Here is a 20,841-nt window from a genome sequence, read left to right on the forward strand (position 1 = left end):
TCGTGACATCATAGCCCCGTCCACTCATGATGTCAGGCCCTGCCCCCTCAATGCAAGTGTATGGGAGGAGGCGTGACGGCTGTCACGCCTCCTCCCATAGACTTGCATTGATGGGGGCGGGGTGTGACGTGATGAGCTCCCGACGTCAGAAGCTCCTGGCTCCAGCTCCATACGCTGAGCAGCGGAGTACCCCTTTAACCTGTTCAGGACCCATGACGTATGCATACGTCTTCACACCCTGGGTCTTAAGGACCCATGACGTATGCATACGTCATGGCGTTTTCCGGTCTCTGCCGCTCGCCGGGCAGAGATCGGAACTGGATGCCTGCTGAAATCCTTCAGCAGGCATCCAGGGCAAACGCCGAGGGGGGCCATGTAGGCCTCCCATGTCGGCGATCGCCGCAAATCGCAAGGGAAATCGCCCTTGCGATCTGCGGCGATACCGGGCTGATCGGGTCTCTGGGACCCGACCGCCCGGTAATTTCGCATGATCCCGGCTGTCACAGACAGCCAGGACCATGCTGGAGTATCGGAGCGAGGTGGCAAGCCGGCCACCTCCTCCGATCCCCTGCGATCCGTCGGTTAGTTAACCGACCAATCGCAGGGGGGGGGCGGTTACTTCCTCCCGTCCTGCCCGGCCCCTGAAAGTCCGGAGAGGACGGGAGGAAGACCGGAGGACGCGGCGGGGGACGGGGGAGTGCTGGGGACCGGCCCCGGTACTTACCTCGTCCCTGAAGACCCGGATCCAGACGATGAAGACGGCGGCAGCGGCGACAGGTGAGTCGATCTTCAGCCGCGGTCGGGCCCTTTACAGCAATGCACGTCGCCGTAAAGCGACATGCATTGCTGTAATAGGACCCTGTAAACTACAACTCCCAGCATGCCCAGACAGCCCTTGGCATCTGGGCATGCTGGGAGTTGCAGTTTTGCAACATCTGGAGGTCCACAGTTTGGAGACCACTGTGCCCTTCCAGATGTTGCAAAACTACACATCCTCAGCATGCCCTTACTGTCCAGGCATGCTGGGAGTTGTAGTGCTGTAACATCTGGCCCTTCAGATGTTGCAGAACTACAACTCCCAGCATGCCTGGACAGTTTTGGCATACTGGGAGTTGTAGTTTTGCAACATCTGGAAGGGCACAGATTGGGAACCACTGTATTAGTGGTCTGCAAACTGTAGTCCCCCAGATGTTGCAAAACTACAACTCCAAGCATGCTGGGAGTTGTAGTTCGGCAACATCTGGCTCTAAAGATGTTGCCGAACTACTACTCCCAGCATGCCTGAGAATGTTTGGGAGTTGTGGTTTTGCAACAGCTGGAGGCACACTGGTTGGGAAACATTGTTTCCTAACTCAGTGTTTCCCAACCCGTGTGCCTCCAGCTGTTGCAAAACCACAACTCCCAAACATTCTCAGGCATGCTGGGAGTAGTAGTTTTGCAACAGCTGGAGGCCCCCCCCCTGTGAATGTACAGGGTACACTCACATGGGCAGGGGGCTTACAGTGAGTATCAGGCTGCAAGTTTGCGATGCAGCAAATTTTGCGCGGCAGCTCAAACTCGCTGTAATCCCCCACCCATGTGACTGTACCCTAAAAACACTACACACCACTACACTAACACAAAATAAAATAAAAAGTAAAAAACACTACATATACACATACCCCTACACAGCCCCCCTCCCCTCCCCAATAAAAATGAAAAACGTCTGGTACGCCACGGTTTCCAAAATGGAGCCTCCAGCTGTTGCAAAACAACAACTCCCAGTATTGCCAGACAGCCGTTGACTGTCCAGGCATGCTGGGAGTTTTGCAACAGCTGGAGGCACCCTGTTTGGGAATCGCTGGCGTAGAATACCCCTATGTCCACCCCTATGCAAATCCCTAATTCAGGCCTCAAATGCGCATGGCGCTCTCACTTTGGAGCCCTGTGGTATTTCAAGGCAACAGAGTAGGGCCACATATGGGGTATCGCCGTACTCGGGAGAAATTGACTAACAAATCTTGGGGGTCTTTTTCTCCTTTCACCCCTTATGAAAAGGTGAAGTTGGGGTCTACACCAGCATGTTAGTGTAAAAAAATAAACTTTTTACACTAACATGCTGGTGTTGCCCTATACTTTTCATTTTGACAAGAGGTAAAGGGTAAAAAAGCGCCACAAAATTTGTAACACAATTTCTCCCGAGTACGGAGATACCCCATATGTGGGCGTAAAGTGTTCTGGGGGCGCACAACAAGGCCCAGAAGGGAGAGTGCACCATGTACATTTGAGGTGATTTGCACAGGGGTGGCTGATTGTTACAGCGGTTTTGACAAACGCAAAAAAAACAAAACCCCACATGTGACCCCATTTCGGAAACTACACCCCTCACGGAATGTAATGAGGGGTGCAGTGAGAATTTACCCCCCACAGGTGTCTGACAGATCTTTGGAACAGTGGGCTGTGCAAATTAAAAATGTTGTACAGCCCACTGTTCCAAAGATATGACAGACACCAGTGGGGGGTAAATGCTCATTTTATGCCTTGTTACGTTCCTCAAGGGGTCTAGTTTCCAAAATGGTATGCCATGTGGGGGTTATTTTGCTGTCCTGGCACCATATGGGCTTCCTAAATGCGACATGCCCCCCGAGCAAAATTTGCTCTCAAAAAGCCAAATATGACTCCTTCTCTTCTGAGCATTGTAGTTCGCCCATAGTGCACTTCAGGTCAACTTATGGGGTACCTCCATAATCAGAAGAGATGTGGTTACAAATTTTGGGGGGTATTTTCTGCTATTAACCCTTGCAAAAATGTGAAATTTGGGGGGAAACACACATTTTAGTGATTTTTTTTAATTTTTTTTTTACGTATGCAAAAGTCGTGAAACCCCTGTGGGGTATTAAGGCTCACTTTATTTCTTGTTACGTTCCACAAGGGGTCTAGTTTCCAAAATGGTATGCCATGTGTTTTTTTTTTGCTGTCCTGGCACCATAGGGGCTTCCTAAATGCGACATGCCCCCGAGCAAAATTTGCTCTCAAAAAGCCAAATATGACTCCTTCTCTTCTGAGCATTGTAGTTCACCCATAGTACACCTCAGGTCAACTTATGGGGTACCTTCATACTCAGAAGAGATGGGGTTACAATGTTTGGGGGGTATTTTCTGCTATTAACCCTTGCAAAAATGTGAAATTTGGGGGGAAACACACATTTTAGTGAAATTTTATTTTTATTTTTTTACATATGCAAAAGTCGTGAAACCCCTGTGGGGTATTAAGGCTCACTTTATTCCTTGTTACGTACCTCAAGGGGTCTAGTTTCCAAAATGGTATGCCATGTGGGGGATTTTTGCTGTTCTGGCACCATAGGGGCTTCCTAAATGCAACATGCCTCCCAAAAACCATTTCAAAAAAACGTACTCTCCAAAATCCCCTTGTCGCTCCTTCGCTTCTGAGCCCTCTACTGCGCCCACCGAACACTTTACATAGACATATGAGGTATGTGCTTACTCGAGAGAAATTGGGCTACAAATATAAGTATACATTTTCTCCTTTTTCCCCTTGTAAAAATTCAAAAATTGGGTCTACAAGAACATGCGAGTGTAAAAAAATGGAGATTGTGAATTTTCTCCTTCACTTTGCTGTTATTCCTGTGAAACACCTAAAGGGTTAAAACGCGGACTGAATGTCATTTTGAATACTCTGGGTGGTGCAGTTTTTATAATGGGGTCATTTGTGGGGTATTTCTAATATGAAGACCCTTCAAATCCACTTCAAACCTGAACTGGTCCATGAAAAATTGTGAGTTTGGAAATTTTGTGAAAAATTGGAAAATTGCTGCTGAACTTTGAAGCCCTCTGGTGACTTCCAAAAGTAAAAACACGTAAATTTTATGATGCAAACATAAAATAGACATATTGTATATGTGAATAAAAAAAAAAATTATTTGGAATATCCATTTTCCTTACAAGCAGAGAGCTTCAAAGTTAAAAAAATGCAAAATTTTCAAATTTTTCATAAAATGTTGGGATTTTTCACCAAGAAAGGATGCAAGATACCACAAAATTTTACCACTATGTTAAAGTAGAATATGTCACGAAAAAACAATCTCGGAATCAGAATGATAACTAAAAGCATTCCAGAGTTATTAATGTTTAAAGTGACAGTGGTCAGAATTGCAAAAAATGGCCGGGTCCTGAGGTGTAAAATGGCTGGGTCCTTAAAGGGTTAAGTAATGTTTTGTCTACGTTATATGTTATGATGAAGCCATTGGCTCCAATGCCTTGGCTCTGAAGACCATCTAGTAACATTTCAGGCTCACCAACTACTGTTCTTCTCACAGGCACACTGACTTTGATGGCAGTACAGTTGGGCTAGCGTTTGTTGGCACCATGTGTAGCGAATCCCACTCTTCTGGTGTAATCCAGGTAAATTATGTATTATTATGCATTTTTTCTCAGATTGAAGCACCCCTCCCGTAGGCTTGCATTGCGGGGCAGAGCGTGACGTCACACGCCTGCGCAGGAGTAACGTCACACGCCGCCCACCCTGTAGTCGCTGGCAATCAGTTCCGGAGCGAACACGCTCCGGGGACTGATTACAAACGGGGTGCCGCGTGCATGATCCCGGGGGTCCCCAGTGGCGGGACTCCCGCGATCAGGCATCTTATCCCCTATCCTTAGGATAGGGGATAAGATGTTTAAGCACCGGAGAACCCCTTTAAGGCCCCATACAAAATTAGGGAAAAGTCACACAAACCTGCCAATTTTAACAGGATAGGCCAACTATCTTGACTGTATGGGGAACTCTGAATTTACCACAGTGGGTGATGTCAGGGGAGAGAAGGATTGGGTATGAGAAGATCATTTTGACAGTCAAACACGAAGCTTTTATTGAAGCATAAAATAGCAGTACACAGGAACAACTTCAAAAATATGAATAGCACGGTCCAAGGACCCCCAAAAATTAAATAAATAAAAATAAATAAACAAGAAAAGTGACCTGAAAATGCTTCTTAAAGGTCATTCAATAATCAGTAGAGAAAAGCATAAAACATAAAGAGGCTTTATAATATACAACAGACACTGGCTGACCCCGACATAAAGAGGAAAGGCTCCCCCTCAGTATAGGGACATACAATGACTAATATCTGTTCAATGAAGGGAGGACAACCATGGTTCCCATAAATATTAAAACTATCTACCACATCCTATCTAATAGCTACTAACTTTTCATTTGAGAAGATCATTTTGATCCTTTTGTTCTTTGAGAGATAAACTGCTGTCAGAGGTGTCTCACTATGGCTTACCCATTGTCCTCATGGAAAGCAACTGCAGAGTGTGTATGTGTATAGGGAGGAAAAGCTGCCTACTGAGCAAATATTCGTCTGCCATCTATTTTAGATGTATGGGCATCTTTATATCCTGCCTTATGTAGCAGTAAATTAAAGCAGTCAATAACTTCTCCAGCTTCATCTGGTAATGGGATGACTCTGTTCATCCTGTCTTAGTCTATACAGCAAAGCTGACAAGTGTGCTGCAGAAAATAGATAATGTCAACTTGTCAACCTTTTGTGTCAGCTCTAGGGGCCAATGTTAAAATCTTAATATTTCCACATTTTAGAAGTGGATAATAGCTTATCCTTCATTATTTGACCCAACACTTTCTTTATTCAAAGTTTATATAGAAGATACCCAGCTTATAACAAAAGTAGATGTCACAATTTAAAGGGGTACTCACGTAGAAATTTTGTTTTTTAAATCAACTGGTGCCAGAAAGTTAAACAGATTTGTAAATGACTTCTATTAAAAAATCTTAACCCTTCCAGTACTTTTTAGCAGCTGTATGCTACAGAGGAAATTCTATTATTTTTTTTATTTCTTTTTGTTCTTGTCCACAATGCTCTCTGCTGATACCTGATGCCCGTATCAGGAACTGTCCAGAGCAGGAGAAAATCCCCATTGCAAGCCTATACTGCTCTGGACAGTTCCTGACACGGACAGAGGTGTCAGCAGAGAGCACTGTGGACAAGACAAAAAAGGAATTAAAAAAGAATAGAATTTCCTCTGTAGCATACAGCTGCTTAAATATACTGGAAGAGTAAAGATTTTTTAATAGAAGTCATTTACAAATCTGTTTCTGGCACCAGTAGATTTAAAAATAAAAATTCCCACCGGAGTACCCCTTTGAGATACAGCTAGACTGAACCTTGTAGTGGCCAAGTAATCTGCTGTGTTTGCCGAACTACCTGCTTACTTATCTATTATTTCCTCAGGACCACAGCAAGCTGTCCATTTCTGTTGGGGCCACCATTGCTCATGAAATGGGACACAACCTGGGAATGAATCACGACTCAAGCTCATGTTCCTGCACTGCAGATTCCTGTATCATGGCGCCAACTCTGAGGTGAGACGCTTAGCTGGACATTTCCTCTATACATTATTAAAAATAAAGCATAATGATTGCTTAGTATCTGTTACTCAGTATTGCCCTTACCGTATGTCGCTACATTATGGTATCGGTTACTATCTGACTGCTATTCTTTTACGTTGTTTTTTTTTTTTTTTTTTTTTTTTTTGTTATATCATTTCAAACCAATAAAACTTTTAATTCTAAAAAAAAGAGAAAGTGTCAAAGGAATGCTGTGATTGGTAATAAAGTTATGCACCATGAAAAAAATAAATAAAAATAAAATAAAGCATAATGTGTTAGGGTCCATTTTATAATGAATTTTTTTTGTCCTTTTTGTTCCCCCTTACAGCTATAACACCCCATACCTATTCAGTTCCTGCAGCCTCAGCAACTTTCAGGAGTTCATCTACGACCGCATGCCACAGTGCATGAGAGACGAACCATCAAAACAATTTATCATGTCCCCTTCAGTATGTGGCAATAAATTCACAGAGCTGGGAGAAGATTGTGACTGTGGCACCGTGAAGGTAATGATGGAGCACTGCCTCACTGTATTCTTTAAAATAATATAGGTAAAGACTGTCGGTCAGGCAGAACAGGGGTAGGGAGCTATGAAATATCACAGCGTAAGGGAACATATAGTAATAGTTCTATCAGATGTTTCTGTTAAAGTATAGGCATCCTGTAAGAAAAGATTCTGTGTCCCCAGGACAACTCCAAAGCACCACGCTCTACAAGTTCACTCCGGAGTTTCTAATTGTGTAATGTTACACAACAGCCAGGAGAGGCAGTAAACACACAGACATAACACATGAACCTTACTGAACATCTTGTAAAACACATCACTGGTAGAGCCGACGCATTTCGGATATTTAACTGTCTTTAATCATGGCTGGGATCCCAAAAGAGAGAAATGCTATGGGCATCCACATATAGGAGCATCCATAACCCAATGGTCTGTGCTCCTGAATGTGCCAAAGCAGGGCAAATCCCTCAACATGAACAAGGTCTTTGGCCATGAAAATGTCAGCATCTGGCCAAAATGCGTCGGCTTTACCAGTGATGTGTTTTTACAAGATTTTTAATAATGTTTGATGAATCTTTGAGGTAAAAGTCTTTCTGTATTTGTACACTATTCTGAGTTTAATAGTGCCTGGCTTATAATATCAAGCCCACCTTTATTTGCCAAAATGGAATGGTGGAGCACAACACAGTGTCATTATTTTATGTGTCTTCAATAGTTTGATGAGTTTTGAAGTGACTTATAGTGTTGCTCACGAATATTCGCAATTCGAATATTATTCGCGAATATCGCATATTCGCGAATTCGCGAATTTCGCGAATATAGCGCTATATATTCGTAATTACGAATATTCGTATTTTTTTTTTTTCACAGTACACATCACAGTGATCAACCCTCTCTGCTTCCAGCTTGTGTGGTGTAAAGAAGGCTGTAATACTACTGTGTGAGACTGGCGTGCGAAAATTCGCATATGCGAAAATTCGCATATGCTAATTTTCGCATATGCTAATTTTGTATATGCTAATATTCACATATGTTAATTTTCGCATACGCGAATGTTCGCATATGCGAAAATAAAACAAGAATATAACGACTATGCGAATATTCGCGAATATATGACGAATATTCGTCCATATATTCGCGAATATTCGCGAATTCGAATATGGCCTATGCCGCTCAACACTAGTGACTTACTCTTGATCGTACTACTTACTCAAGGCCAAGTATCCAAGAATACGAAAAGTACAAAGATACGTGCACTACTGTGGTAGATGTAAATTATAACATTGACTAACCCTCAAAACTGATGTGAAATTGAGACATTAGTCAGTGTATCCTTATATGGAGGACACACCGGTGCCCGCACACCAATGTCAAGGTTTCTCAAGTTGCACGGGACCTATCGCTAAACCTACCTGTGCATGATAAGCACAACCAAGGGCCAGTGGGCAATTACAACAGCATTAGGTCCGACTTACATGCTGCTCCCAGGTTACCTCCAGTGTGACTAAACACACATAAAATGGGAGGAGGGAGACAGACTATAAGCCCCATCTAAGTTGGCTGCTATATGGCCGGCCTCACAGGTGCATGTAAATGCTACCTCAAATGATAATGAGGCGCATTAACAAAACATATCAAAATTTAAACCTCGAAGACGTAGTCAAAGATGGCAGGATGTGCACAACCCAAAATGTCGATATGCATTCATACTGGGGAGGCAAATCCCGCACTTGAGGTCCGTTGCTATGGGCAATCCCCAGCATAAAAAATGCATACAATGGAGGATGCCCACTTGGCCAAGTATCCACCAACACCGTAGTTTAAAGTCCTCCATCCTGTTGGTCCTCAAAGTTTTCTTAATGTTTTGCAGGAATGCACCAATCCTTGCTGTGATGCCTCCACCTGTAAATTCAAGAATAAAGCCGAGTGTGCAGATGGGGAATGCTGTGAGAACTGTAAGGTAAGTGACGCTTTGTGCAATACACTTTCCATTCCCAACATGCTCTGATTATTGACAGTAATCGCAGAGTAACTGATATCAAATGAACTTGGAGATACTCCATGACCATAGGGAACATATGTTTTGTTTACCTAAGTAAGCATCATGAATAGAAAAGAGATACACACTATGTAAGAATTAGGGGATTGTATGCTACAAACCAGACAAGACAAATGCAGATACATAGAAATGTTTCATATATTCTTCATTAAAATGATGATGGTGCTGTTTCTTGGCAGATTAAGAAAGCAGGTTCTGTGTGTAGACCGGCAAAAGATGATTGTGATTTGTCCGATATGTGTACTGGAAAATCCCCAGAATGCCCCAGTGATCGCTTCATATACAACGGTCGCCCATGCAATGATGGCCAAGGGATCTGTTACAATGGACAGTGCCCAATGCTGGAGAGCCAGTGCTCTCAGATGTGGGGAGCAAGTAAGTGGACCCAGATTTATGAAGCACATATTATGTAACTTTAGACTCTAGTCCCACCTATCTTGTAGGCCACAACTTCAATATGACTTATGAACATAATCTTCTCCCCTGCTAACACAATCTCTAGTTTAGCAACATTATTGGCTCACTTTGTATTTACTTTATTGTTATAAAGAGTTTAAAAGACAAATAAAAAAAATAAGCAAAATCTACCATTTTTGCATGGACTTCCACCACAGATAGTGAGGCCCAGGCATCACTTTGGTCATAGGCAAAAAGTACAGTAAATACGGTAAATGGATGCACTCACCCGGAAAACTTGATAGCAGAAATCTTTATTCACATGCGAAGATAATGTACAGCGGGTAGACGCAGAGGAGCGACCTCGCAGCGACAGGCTGTTTCCTGCGCTCTAAGCGCAGGAAACAGCCTGTCGCTGCGAGGTCGCTCCTCAGTGTCTACCCGCTGTACATTATCTTCGTATGTGAATAAAGATTTCTGCTATCAAGTTTTCTGGGTGAGTGCATCCATTTATTTACTGTACTTTTTGCTTATGCTTGCTACGTGTGGATTGCACTCCCAGGACAGCCCACAGGTTGTTTGACTGCTACCGTCTATCCCAGTGGGAGTCACCTTTTCGGGCAGCAGTGCTCGACTCATCTGCCCCTATGTTTAACTCACTTTGGTCATGTTAACATGATGATATCTTCATTAAATCACATTTTTGAATACAGGTTCAGCGGTCGGAGAGAAAAGTTGTTTCAATGTTAATACAAGAGGCGTCAACTATGGGCACTGTAAGAAGGTAGACGGCAGCTACGTCTCGTGTCAACCTCAGTGAGTATGAAATCCATGGTCCGTTCTAGTCAACACCCACAGGAGATAGTTGTAGGAATAACTAAGTGTAAGATCTCATTCATAATGCTGTAATGCGGCTGCATGTTAGTACAGTATCGGTATTATGGCTGGAAGACCCCTGAAGGTGAAGAGAACCAAACTTAGATGACCATAGAACAGTTGTTGTTTTGCAACATCCTGAGGTCCATTGTTTGGAGTCCACTGGTATATAGGGTATTAGGAAAAAAATCTAGTCAAAATCTCTGACTACTATATAATGTCTGTTTTACACAGGGATGTTATGTGCGGAATGCTCTTCTGCTTTGGTGGCAATGACAATCCCAGCGTTTATGCTTCAGTCGCATCATTTTCAAGATGTAAGGCAGTTCTGGACCACCGTGGAATGGTTCTGAATGGAACAAAGTGTGGAGATGGACAAGTAAGTGCAAGCCAAGTGTGAATGAAGCGTAAAACTGTGTTGTGTATCAAGTAATATCATTTCTGTGTAAAAGGGGCTCTATGCTATGAACGAAAAGCTGGTCATAGATAACTCCAGCAGAAAATGTTTAATAGCCCTACAGTGCCCCCACAGGGGAAGTGAAGCATTACACAGTTAAAACTTTTTAAAGCAATAGGCTGCCTTTGTTATGCACAGACAGCCCAGGCTCTCCTGATTATTTGTGGTCACATTAACCTTTCTACATAAGATAGCAGTGGTTATTTCATGTTCTTGTACAATGCAATGACAAATATCTGTGAAAAAAACATAAAATGATCCAGCACTTGACGAAACTCACAGATTTATTCGATCCTCTGTAAAACCAGCACGGCAACACACAATTTACAAGGTCTGTGCAATCTTGACGCGTTTCGAGCGCATGCGCTCGACACGCGTCAAGATTGCACAGACCTTGTAAATTGTGCTTTGCCGTGCTGGTTTTACAGAGGATCGAATAAATCTGTGAGTTTCGTTAAGTGCTGGATCATTTCGTTTTTTTTCATTGTTGGACACACAGAGCCTGGGTGAGGATCCGCGCATGACTCCACGAGGGTGAGCTGGACTTTCCTTTACTTTCTTGAATGACAAATATCTCCCTGTTCTTTTTAGGTCTGTTCTGATGGACGATGTCTCAGTATTAACAGCGCCTATCGGTCAGCAAACTGCTCAGAAAAGTGCCCTGGACATGGGGTGAGAACTAAGTTTAGAATAGGGGGTATTTGTAGACTATGGGGGTTGTTTAGTAATATGTGCCACATGTATTTTTCCACCTGTGCAATGCACTATGCACGCCTGGAGCAACTGCTCGACATTTATCAAGAAGCCTGTGTCTTTTGATACAAAGCGGCTCATTTTTACGAAGATAATGTGAAGTGCACATGACACTGCTGACTGCACTTGGTCCTGACTGGAGTGGCCATAGCGGTAAACTGTGCGACTTTTGCCAAAGTGGCACGTCATTAATTAGTGCGCAAACTGTACACCTATAAAACCACGCCCGAACCACACCCACAAAATGCCCACTGAATTCACCAGAAAAAAAAAATTACACTTATGCCAGTCACATCATTATTGTGGTGAACGCTCAGTCTATGCAATGGTGCCCATAAAAAGATGGGCCTTAAAGGGGTACTCCAGTGGAAAACATTTTTTTTTTAATCAACTGATGCCAGAAAGTTAAACAGATTTGTAAATTACTTCTATTTAAACATTTTCCAGTACTTTTCAGCTGCTGTATAATGCAGAGGAAGTTCTTTTCCTTTTGAATTTATTTTCAGTCTGACCACAGTGCTCTCTGCTGACACCTCTGTTCATGTCAGGAACTGTCCAGAGCAGGAGAGGTTTGCTATAGGGAATTGTTGCTGCTCTGGAAAGTTCCTGAGGTGTCAGCAGAGAGCACCGTGGACAGACCGAAAAGAAATTAAAAAAGAAAAGAATTTTCTCTCTAGTATACAGCAGCTCATAAGTACTGGAAGGATTAAAATTTTAAAATAGAAGTAATTTACAAATCTGTTTAACTTCCTAACACCAGTTGATGTTTTCCATCGAAGTACCCCTTTAATTGAAAAGTATAGTCTCTCTGAATAAGTGCGGATCGACAGTAAAAGATTGGCACTTGTTTACTGCGCACATTGGGCCCCAAGAAGTGACCTTCATAGGTAACATATTGTTTAAAAGCTTAAATATAAGGTAAGTTAGAAGTAATTTGCCTGAAATCTTTACATCTTCTTGGCATCTGTATAAAATACTTTGATTTCCTATTAACTGGTCACTGCAGCTACCATCTTAGTGTCATTAAATCGTAACAAATAGTCAGACAGTATTATACAGAATATATCCATACACAGCTCTATATATGTCTAGTCCATATACCAGACTGTATTGACAAGATGTATCTTTCTTTTCAGGTTTGCGATCATGAGCTAAAATGTCAATGTCAAGAAGGTTGGGCACCTCCACACTGTGATGTCACTTCAGATAAAAGTATTTTATTTTGTTTATTATTATTATTATTATCATTGTTATTATTACTACTGTTATCATTATTATTACTGTTATTATTATTGTTATTATTATTATTAGCAATAGTAGGTGTTATTGATACCAAATATTACTGAATGTCTATCAAATATTTGTTTTCCAAAAACAGGCCAGTCTTGTCCATGGGCTGTGCATGATACTGCAGCTCATCCTCTTTCAAGTACATTGGGGCCAAGATGCAATACCAGACATAACCAATGGGCAACAGTGGCCATGACATGGGGAAAAACAGACTTTTTTTTTATTCCATATGCACCCCCTTGACTGGCCTGGATGCTGTTTTCGCCTTCAGGCTTCTCAATGCTGTATTCATGATTTAAAGGGATATGGGACTGGAAACGTGATGTCACACCATGCCCCCTCGTGACGTCACACCCAGCCCCCTCCATTCATGTCTATGGGAGTCGGCCGTCACGCCCCCTCCCATAGACATGAATGGAGGGGCCTGGGTGTGACGTCACATCTCCAGTCTCGGAAACATAGAGGTTTCCAAGACTGGAGCAGCAGCCCGGCATAGAATGCGGGTGCTGCACGGAAATTGTGAGGGGTCCCAGCAGCGGACCCCCCACAATCAGACATCTTATACCCTATCCTTTGGAAAGAGGATAACATGTCTATGGCCGGAATACCCCTCTAATTCTATTAATGATATTCATCCATTTGGTCATCTTCTCTTTTCATTTTCCCTACAACTCTTCCAAGCATACAATGCATCCGAAAAGTCTTCAAACCCTTTTACTTTTTCCCATTTTGTTATGTTGTGACCTTGTGCTGAAATATAAAAATAAAAAATCAAGTTTTCCCCCCATTGTTCTGCCCTCTGGAGCATAGTTTTTATCATAAAGAAACCCCATGTGTCTCTCCACCAATTCCTCAGTAAATATGAGCTATGACATTCAGTATGACATTTATTTTAGCACAAAGCTGCAAAACAAAATTTAAAAACTAAAAGGATCTAAAAACTTACGAATTCATTGTAAGCCTCTGCCTAAGACTATGTTCACATCAGCATTGTGGAGCTCCGTTATAACTGCTGATAATGGGGCCTGGACGTAGGTTGTGACACCAGACACCAGTGGAGCCAGAAAGGTCCCATTCACTTTAAATGGGGTCTGTCAGGATTCCGTTGGATGCCCGTTATTTTTCCTAATTTTCCTAATTTTTCCACCAAAGTCTGGTCATTTCAACAGAATGAGTGAACATAGCATTAGTAAGATAACATTACAATTTGTTTGAAAGACAGACAATATTGGACAACCTTTGAAAATTGCCTAAAGTTGAAGCTTCTTGTTTTCCTGTTGAATTTCAGTATTTCTTCTGTTTCAGATATTATCATCATTGTGGTGGTCGTCATCATTGCCGTTCTTCTTGTGGTTGGACTCATCCTAATGTTGGTGTTCCGAAAGAGATGTATAAAGAGGTATGAGGGAAATGCTGCAGTTAACAACATTCATAAGTAAAGAGGCTAAAAGGGTTGTTTGCCATAGGGGAATGTAGTAATGGAGCTGCGCTTTTTGCAGCTCTCCAGATTAGCTCCTCGTGGGTGGTACCAAAAGGAGATTAACTCCAATAGGGCACATAGGCAGTGACCTAGCTAACCCCCTTTATTTTTGAAAGAGATAGCTTGTTAAAAATCCAGTTGGAAGAGACCCTATGTAATTCAATAATGGGATATCCCCAGTGGAATTTGCCCTTTCATACACCACTATGGTATCAGATACTTAAAGGGGCACTCCGCTGCTCATCGTTTGGAACAAATTGTACTGAACGCTGTAGCCGGAGCTCGTTATGTCATAGCCCTGCCCCTAATGAAGTCACACCCTGCCCCCTCAATGCAAGTCTATGGGAGGGGGCGTTACAGCCGTCACGCCCCCTCCCATAGACTTGCATTGAGGGGCGGGGCTATGACATCACGAGCTCCCGGCACCGGCTCCAGCGTTTGGAACAGTTTGTTCCAAACGCTGAACAGCGGAGTGCCCCTTTAAGGGGTCCTTAGGACGGGTGTATTTGAGAACAGAGCGGCACGTGTGTCAGTAGTCAATTTGATATAGAAAAAAAAAGCAGATATTGCCCGCAAATATATTTCTTCTGATTATTCTACTGTGAGTGTAATTTTTGTCATTATTTTAATTATATTTTTTTGTAATTATTTATTTATATATTTTTTTTATTTCTTACAGATCTGGGGCCAGAGTGAGCGGTGCTACTAATCCAGGGTTCCATCACGCGCAAGTCAAGTCTATCGTGTCAACGCCAGAGGTAGGAGAAACTTGGGATACAGATCTCATGGTAGAGACAGGATTACAAAAACAGAGCTGATTTCTTCTAAAACCCGCGCTTCACCTGTCGTCAGGTTGTGTGTGGTATTACAGCTCAGTTTCATTGACGTGAATGGAGCCATGTTGTAACACCACTCACAACCAGAGGACAGGGGTGGCGCTGTTTTTTGAAGAAATAAGCTCTGTTTTTCTATTCTTCTTTTTTGATAGTAAGACATTCCAAAAGTGAATAATTCTTAAGATGGCCATACACTTTTAATACTGGTTAATTATTTCTTTAAATTTCTTTATATCAGTGTTTCTCAAACAATTTGCCTCTAGCTACTGCAAAACTACAACATCCAGCATGCTGGGAGTTACAGTTATGCAACAGCTGAAGGCACAGTCTTTAAGTCAATAGTGTAAAAAATTATTTTGTTTTGTTTTTTCTATAAACAGCTCAGCACCAAAATTGTCTACCCTCCACCCCCTCCTCCAGAAAAACCAAAGAAAACACAGGTATATTTTTTTCTCCATCAAGGTTGGAATTGGGTCAGTGGTTCTCGGTGTAGCATAACAAGGTAGGATCTGACCTAGAGGAGCAAAGGCCTTGCATGTCTTTCTGGGTTGCCCTTTAACATGTTGTTGTTATTATTGTACCCACATGACTTATCTATAAAGGAGTAGTGCGAGTAACTGAAGTCATCAGACACCTATCCACAAGACCCCCTCACAATCTCCTCTATGGGTCCCATGGTATTTACCCATCTGTGGTGCACTTCAGGCCCCACCTTCCTAAACGAGTGCAATTGACGGTCGTTTCAGCTTATCACTGACTGCCACAGGAAATTCCAGCAGTCGGACCTCCCTCAATCAGATGCTGATCCCCTTTTCCCTTAGTGTTTGATAAGTTCAGTTCCCCGAATTACCCCTTAAGTTCTAGCTAACAGTTTTTTTTTTTTTTTTTTTTTTTTTTATAGAAAGGTTTTACACTCATTATAGCCTATTCTTAGCTTAGGTCATCAAAGTATGAGTGTTGGGGGTCCCGCCCCCAAGGACCATCACAGGTCAGCATATAAAAATAAGAGCTAATTAGTCAGGGATGGAAACAGAACTTACAGAACACAGTGATGGCCTCTCCCAAGAATAGGCCTTCAATGTAAAATTCTGGTAACCTCCCTTAAACCTAACCTGACGAGCCCTAAAGATATCTTTAGCCAGGGCTGAACCACCTGGGTCTGCTGTGTGTTATACAACCCCGACTCACTGCAGGAGGCTCTGGTTCTTTGTTGGGCCAACAGGACCCTGCAAGAAGACATGCTCTGCATGAATGGAGTCAGTTATACAGGCAGTGTGTACGGTAGTGATTTCAGTGGATACCATTCTACTTGTTTTCATGCAATCTATTATTTTATTATGGCAATTGACAACATTGATTTATCTTCTCTTTTTTCGCAGCCGGCAAGTCGAGCTGGGTATCAAGGTCCGCAGTACTCCACGGTAAGGACTTAAAGAGATACCTGATAAGTTTATGAATTTATGAATAAAATGAAACCAAATAAATAAATAAAATAAAAACGTCAAACCCAAAAAGCATCTTATCTAAGACTCTTGCCTTCAGGTCTGTGACAGCATTGGTACAACCCCCAAAGCAGTAACAGTGCCCCCAAACCACCCAGCCAGCACAGTGATGCCAGGAACCTATTGTTGGTTTAGTAATGGCAGCAGGGACTGGCATTTATCACCAAACCACCAAATAGTCTACTATAATGTGGGAGAACACCTAAGCTTTCCTGTCACTAAGAAGTTTTCTGCTTTTTTCCAATTCAAGAGACAGAGGCATAAAGTAGCATCCTACAATATTATTAAGGTCTCCCTGGCATTAGTTGGCACAAATGTTTCAAGTAAACCTCTTGTTTATTATGGAGCAATGTATGTGGGTATGACAACTAGATGAAGCACAGAGGACCATGCCACGTGTATAAATAATTTAGGATGAGAGAGCTCAGTTAATATGGAGCATTAGTAAAACCAAATTAGATTAAGATAATAGGATTCTTATAGGTAGTATTTATTTTAACTATTACATTTTTTCTTCTTTTCATAGACAACTTCTGTTGAGTTCACTAAGAATTCCCCGGTAAGAAACAAATGTACTAACCCGATTTTGTGTATGTGGCTACACTGAGGGGGGGAATAGAAATAACTAAATCATTGCTTTATTTTAGGCAATACAAAGACCGACTGCTGCTCCACCACCCGTGCCCACCAGTAAGCCTGTTCTGCCCACTCCTCCACCAAAGGTATGATAGACCTTCATGGCTCACTCAATGAGGCTCATGCATTAATTGTTGTTTGCCAGAAAAACCGAACCATGGTACATTCCCCTTTTTTGCCTCAGAGGCATGGATCCATCGGAAGAAGCTCAAAATTGGCTATCGACGTATTTGTGAGATCAGCACAGACCCCATTTAATCCTATTGGCCCTTATTTACTATTGCAAACCCGACATGTTTTGTCAGGTTGTGCACCAGATTCTGAAAAAACCCAACTAACTCTCCATAAAAAAGGAAAAAAAAAAACAGAAAAGGTAGTGGCCATCGTAAAAAGGGGCATGGGTACAAAAAGGGGTGTGTGCCCGACATTTTTTACAAAAAACAACATATTTACTAAGGTTTCCACAGAAAATGTTATGGATTTGAGCTGAGGAAAACCAGACAGATCAGAGCATGTGTAAAAAAAAAAAGGCACAACGTAGGGAAAAGTGCAAAATGTAGGAAAACATTAGTAAATACAGTGGAAAAAAAATGTAGGGAATTAAAACCCACAAAGAAAACTACACTCAGCTCTTAGTAAATAAGGGCCATTGACTCCATTTAGGTAATGTTTCTACCATACATGACTTTGGGCTCAGACTGAAAAACGTGGTTGGCCACATTATATAGTCCAAGGCAGAAGGCAGACTCAGCAAATGAACCAATTGGAGTCACTAGGTGACTCCTGTGGTAGAGGGTGTGTGATGTAGGGCAGATGGCATTAACGCCTTGTATTCGTGATGCCAGGGCATGGTTTATCCCTAATACCACCCAAAGGTATACTGCTGGATCCTGGGCTAGGCATGGGGGCAATAATGACTCTGACGCCAAATTACGGACAACTATAGCTTTACTGAGTGACAGATGGAACAGTCTATACAGTTCAGCCAGGCCCATGGAGGACTTCAGAGACCTTAAGGGCTTGCTGGGACTTGTAGTAGATTTGGACAATTTTAGTGCAGGCCACTCTGACTTGACAATAGATAACTGTGACTGACTTGACTTGAGACTGACAATGCTGTGGTTGTATATTACTTGTAGAATTGTGGTTGCTGGACTGACTTAAGGCCTCCTATGGACTCCAGACACACTCTAGGACTTGACTGCACTGCAACTGAGCAGAAAGAGAGAGAAGAGACTCCTCCCAGGGCTTATATGGGGGAGACTCTGGTGGGGTCCTAAAGGTCACCCTTAGGTCACATGGTCACTGATACCTCCTGGGTTACACTCACATGACAATTCAACATCCCTATATACATTATGCAATATAATACAGGCAGAACAGCAAATTCCCTAGGGGGGGACACTGTAAGGAGGCTGCCTGACAGGACAGCAAGGGTACGTGGGTACAACTCCCATACTGGGCCACCCCACTCAATTTGAGCCATAGGATTGAATGACGTCCATGCAGATCCAAGCACGAAACATCAGCTGATTTGAGCTTCAGAAGTCATATCCTTGCAAACAATGCTACAGATGAGTTAAAGGGGTTGTTTAGAATAGCAAAATTGATGGCCTTACATGTCTGATGCCCACCAAACCTCATTGGGCCAACAGCTATTTCTCCTGATCCTTAAAAAAAAAAAATTTAAATGGAGAAAACTTCTGCTAGACACCTCTGAAAGCTGATTATCTACCAAAGAACAATAAGATCAAGGATGTTTTAAATCTAACATGTTTGGGGAGACCCAAGTGGCCACCAAACACACTATCTGGCCAATAAGTGCCAATAAGTTTTAAGGATAGTCAATCAGTTTTGTAGCCATGGACATCCCCTTTAAATAACAAATTCAACCCTACTACCTTCAGATCTCTTCCCTTTCTTTTATATCAGAGAAGTGTTAAATAAGCAATTGTCAAATATAGCATAGAAAAAACAAAACAAAATCACCAACATAGGTCCTGTGTATATATATCAAAATGTTAAAAGGTTTCAGTCATCAGCTTCCATTAAAATCCAAACGCTATAGGGGAGATTAGTCAAAACCTGAGCAGAGAAAAAGTTGACCAGTTGCCCATAGTAACCAATCAGATCACTTCTTTCATTTTTAATGTGCCCGTGTGTTTGGTTGCTGCATGGGCTATTTTTATGGGGAGTGGCAACTCCATGTACCATTCCCTATCCACTTGTTTTATTTGATAGTGAATCCTGCATATACCCAGGAGGCTTTAGGAGAGTGAGCGCATTAGGGTCCCATCCAACGCGAGGCCACCTCTGCGCTTTTTTATCAAAAGGAGCACCAAGTGCTGCTGCAACCTTACTTTCATGTGTCTTCTATAATTTATGTGATAAAATAATATAAATATCTCCACAGTTTACATGTCATTTCTATTCTAATTCAGGCACTGAAACCTCCTGTCAAGAATTAATATGGAAAACTTGAAAAGGGCGGTGGACGTCCATCTGTTAGAGAACTTTTTTATATGTTTATTTTTTTATGTTGTTTGTATCTTTTTAATGTTGTTTTCCTATGCAACTTCCTTAGTCCAGCGTGCACTGAAAAACCAAGCCGAAACATGGGAAAATGCACTATAGAGACTGCTAAGGGACTAATGAAGGACTGCCCAGAATGGTCCCATTATTCTACTCAATGGTTTGTGTAAACAAACAAACATTAACAAAAAAGGAATGGACCAAGGCAATGGTCTGATATATCCTTATACTGATGGGGCAAACATGAGCCCTTATGAACAGCTCTTACAAGTCCCACGGCCACTCATCGATCATAATACTGGTGTCTTTTTATATAAGCATCGGCTTGTTCTGATTTGTTTCGGTCGGAAATTTTGCCATTTCAATGGGGCCTAACAGATGCAATTCGGCAGTGACAATAACATTAGTCAAATCACTGAATTCCAGGTGTAGGTACCAGTCACAAGCAACTTACATTGAGGTCAATGCTGGCAACGTTGCATGTGACTTGCAACCGGCCACCAAAAATCCATCAAACCTGGATTGTGTGCAACTGCCATGCAGTTGCACACAATCCAGGTTTGATGGATTTTTGGTGGCCGGTTGCAAGTCACATGCAAGCATAAGATGCGATGTTGATCTTCATGTCACGCAACCAGTGTTGGCTAAATAACCTAAACGGTTATTTTGCTTTGGGTTGTTGAAGAGTTCCTAATGATAGGCTGGGAACCCTATGAAACAAGTGTTTAATCTGCAGCGCCACCACAGGGGAAAAGAAGCATTACACAGTGGGCTGACCTTACCATGAATAGCTTTGCCGGCTCCTCCAGAGTAAGGGATGCTCTTTGTAGATGCTCTCCACTATGGCGATCATATGATGATTCTGAATAGACGCAAAATAATAAACTTTGTCTTTAGTTTGAGTCTCATAGAATTAAAGGGGTACTCTGGTGGAAAACAATTTTTTTTTTCATTAACTGGTGCCAGAAAGTTAAAAAGATTTGTAAATTACTTCTATTTAAAAATCTGAATTCTTCCAGTACTTATCAGCTGCTGTATGTTCCACAGGAAGTTATTTTCTTTTTTAGTTTATTTTCTATCTGATCACAGTGCTCTCTGCTGACACTTCTGTTCA

At 42.2% G+C, this 20,841-nt stretch overlaps 1 protein-coding gene across 7 annotated transcripts in view; it reads left to right on the forward strand.

Annotated features, from left to right (window-relative positions):
* Nucleotides 1-20,223, forward strand: part of LOC130368008 (zinc metalloproteinase-disintegrin-like crotastatin) — a 219,305-nt gene extending 199,082 nt beyond the window's left edge. For all 7 annotated transcript variants that reach the window (XM_056571152.1, XM_056571153.1, XM_056571154.1 and 4 more), the window contains 16 exons: nucleotides 4,316-4,400; nucleotides 6,248-6,378; nucleotides 6,734-6,911; nucleotides 8,781-8,870; nucleotides 9,149-9,344; nucleotides 10,079-10,181; nucleotides 10,476-10,620; nucleotides 11,290-11,370; nucleotides 12,588-12,663; nucleotides 14,047-14,140; nucleotides 14,901-14,979; nucleotides 15,438-15,497; nucleotides 16,437-16,478; nucleotides 17,086-17,118; nucleotides 17,207-17,281; nucleotides 19,637-20,223. In XM_056571152.1, coding sequence (XP_056427127.1) covers nucleotides 4,316-4,400; nucleotides 6,248-6,378; nucleotides 6,734-6,911; nucleotides 8,781-8,870; nucleotides 9,149-9,344; nucleotides 10,079-10,181; nucleotides 10,476-10,620; nucleotides 11,290-11,370; nucleotides 12,588-12,663; nucleotides 14,047-14,140; nucleotides 14,901-14,979; nucleotides 15,438-15,497; nucleotides 16,437-16,478; nucleotides 17,086-17,118; nucleotides 17,207-17,281; nucleotides 19,637-19,663 — 1,495 coding nt within the window. In that variant the 3' untranslated portion in view covers nucleotides 19,664-20,223. The remainder of the gene's footprint in view (nucleotides 1-4,315; nucleotides 4,401-6,247; nucleotides 6,379-6,733; nucleotides 6,912-8,780; nucleotides 8,871-9,148; nucleotides 9,345-10,078; nucleotides 10,182-10,475; nucleotides 10,621-11,289; nucleotides 11,371-12,587; nucleotides 12,664-14,046; nucleotides 14,141-14,900; nucleotides 14,980-15,437; nucleotides 15,498-16,436; nucleotides 16,479-17,085; nucleotides 17,119-17,206; nucleotides 17,282-19,636) is intronic.
* The last annotated feature ends 618 nt before the right edge of the window (nucleotides 20,224-20,841 follow it).

The sequence above is a fragment of the Hyla sarda genome, chromosome 4 (assembly GCF_029499605.1).
Source record: "Hyla sarda isolate aHylSar1 chromosome 4, aHylSar1.hap1, whole genome shotgun sequence".
NCBI lineage: Eukaryota > Metazoa > Chordata > Amphibia > Anura > Hylidae > Hyla > Hyla sarda.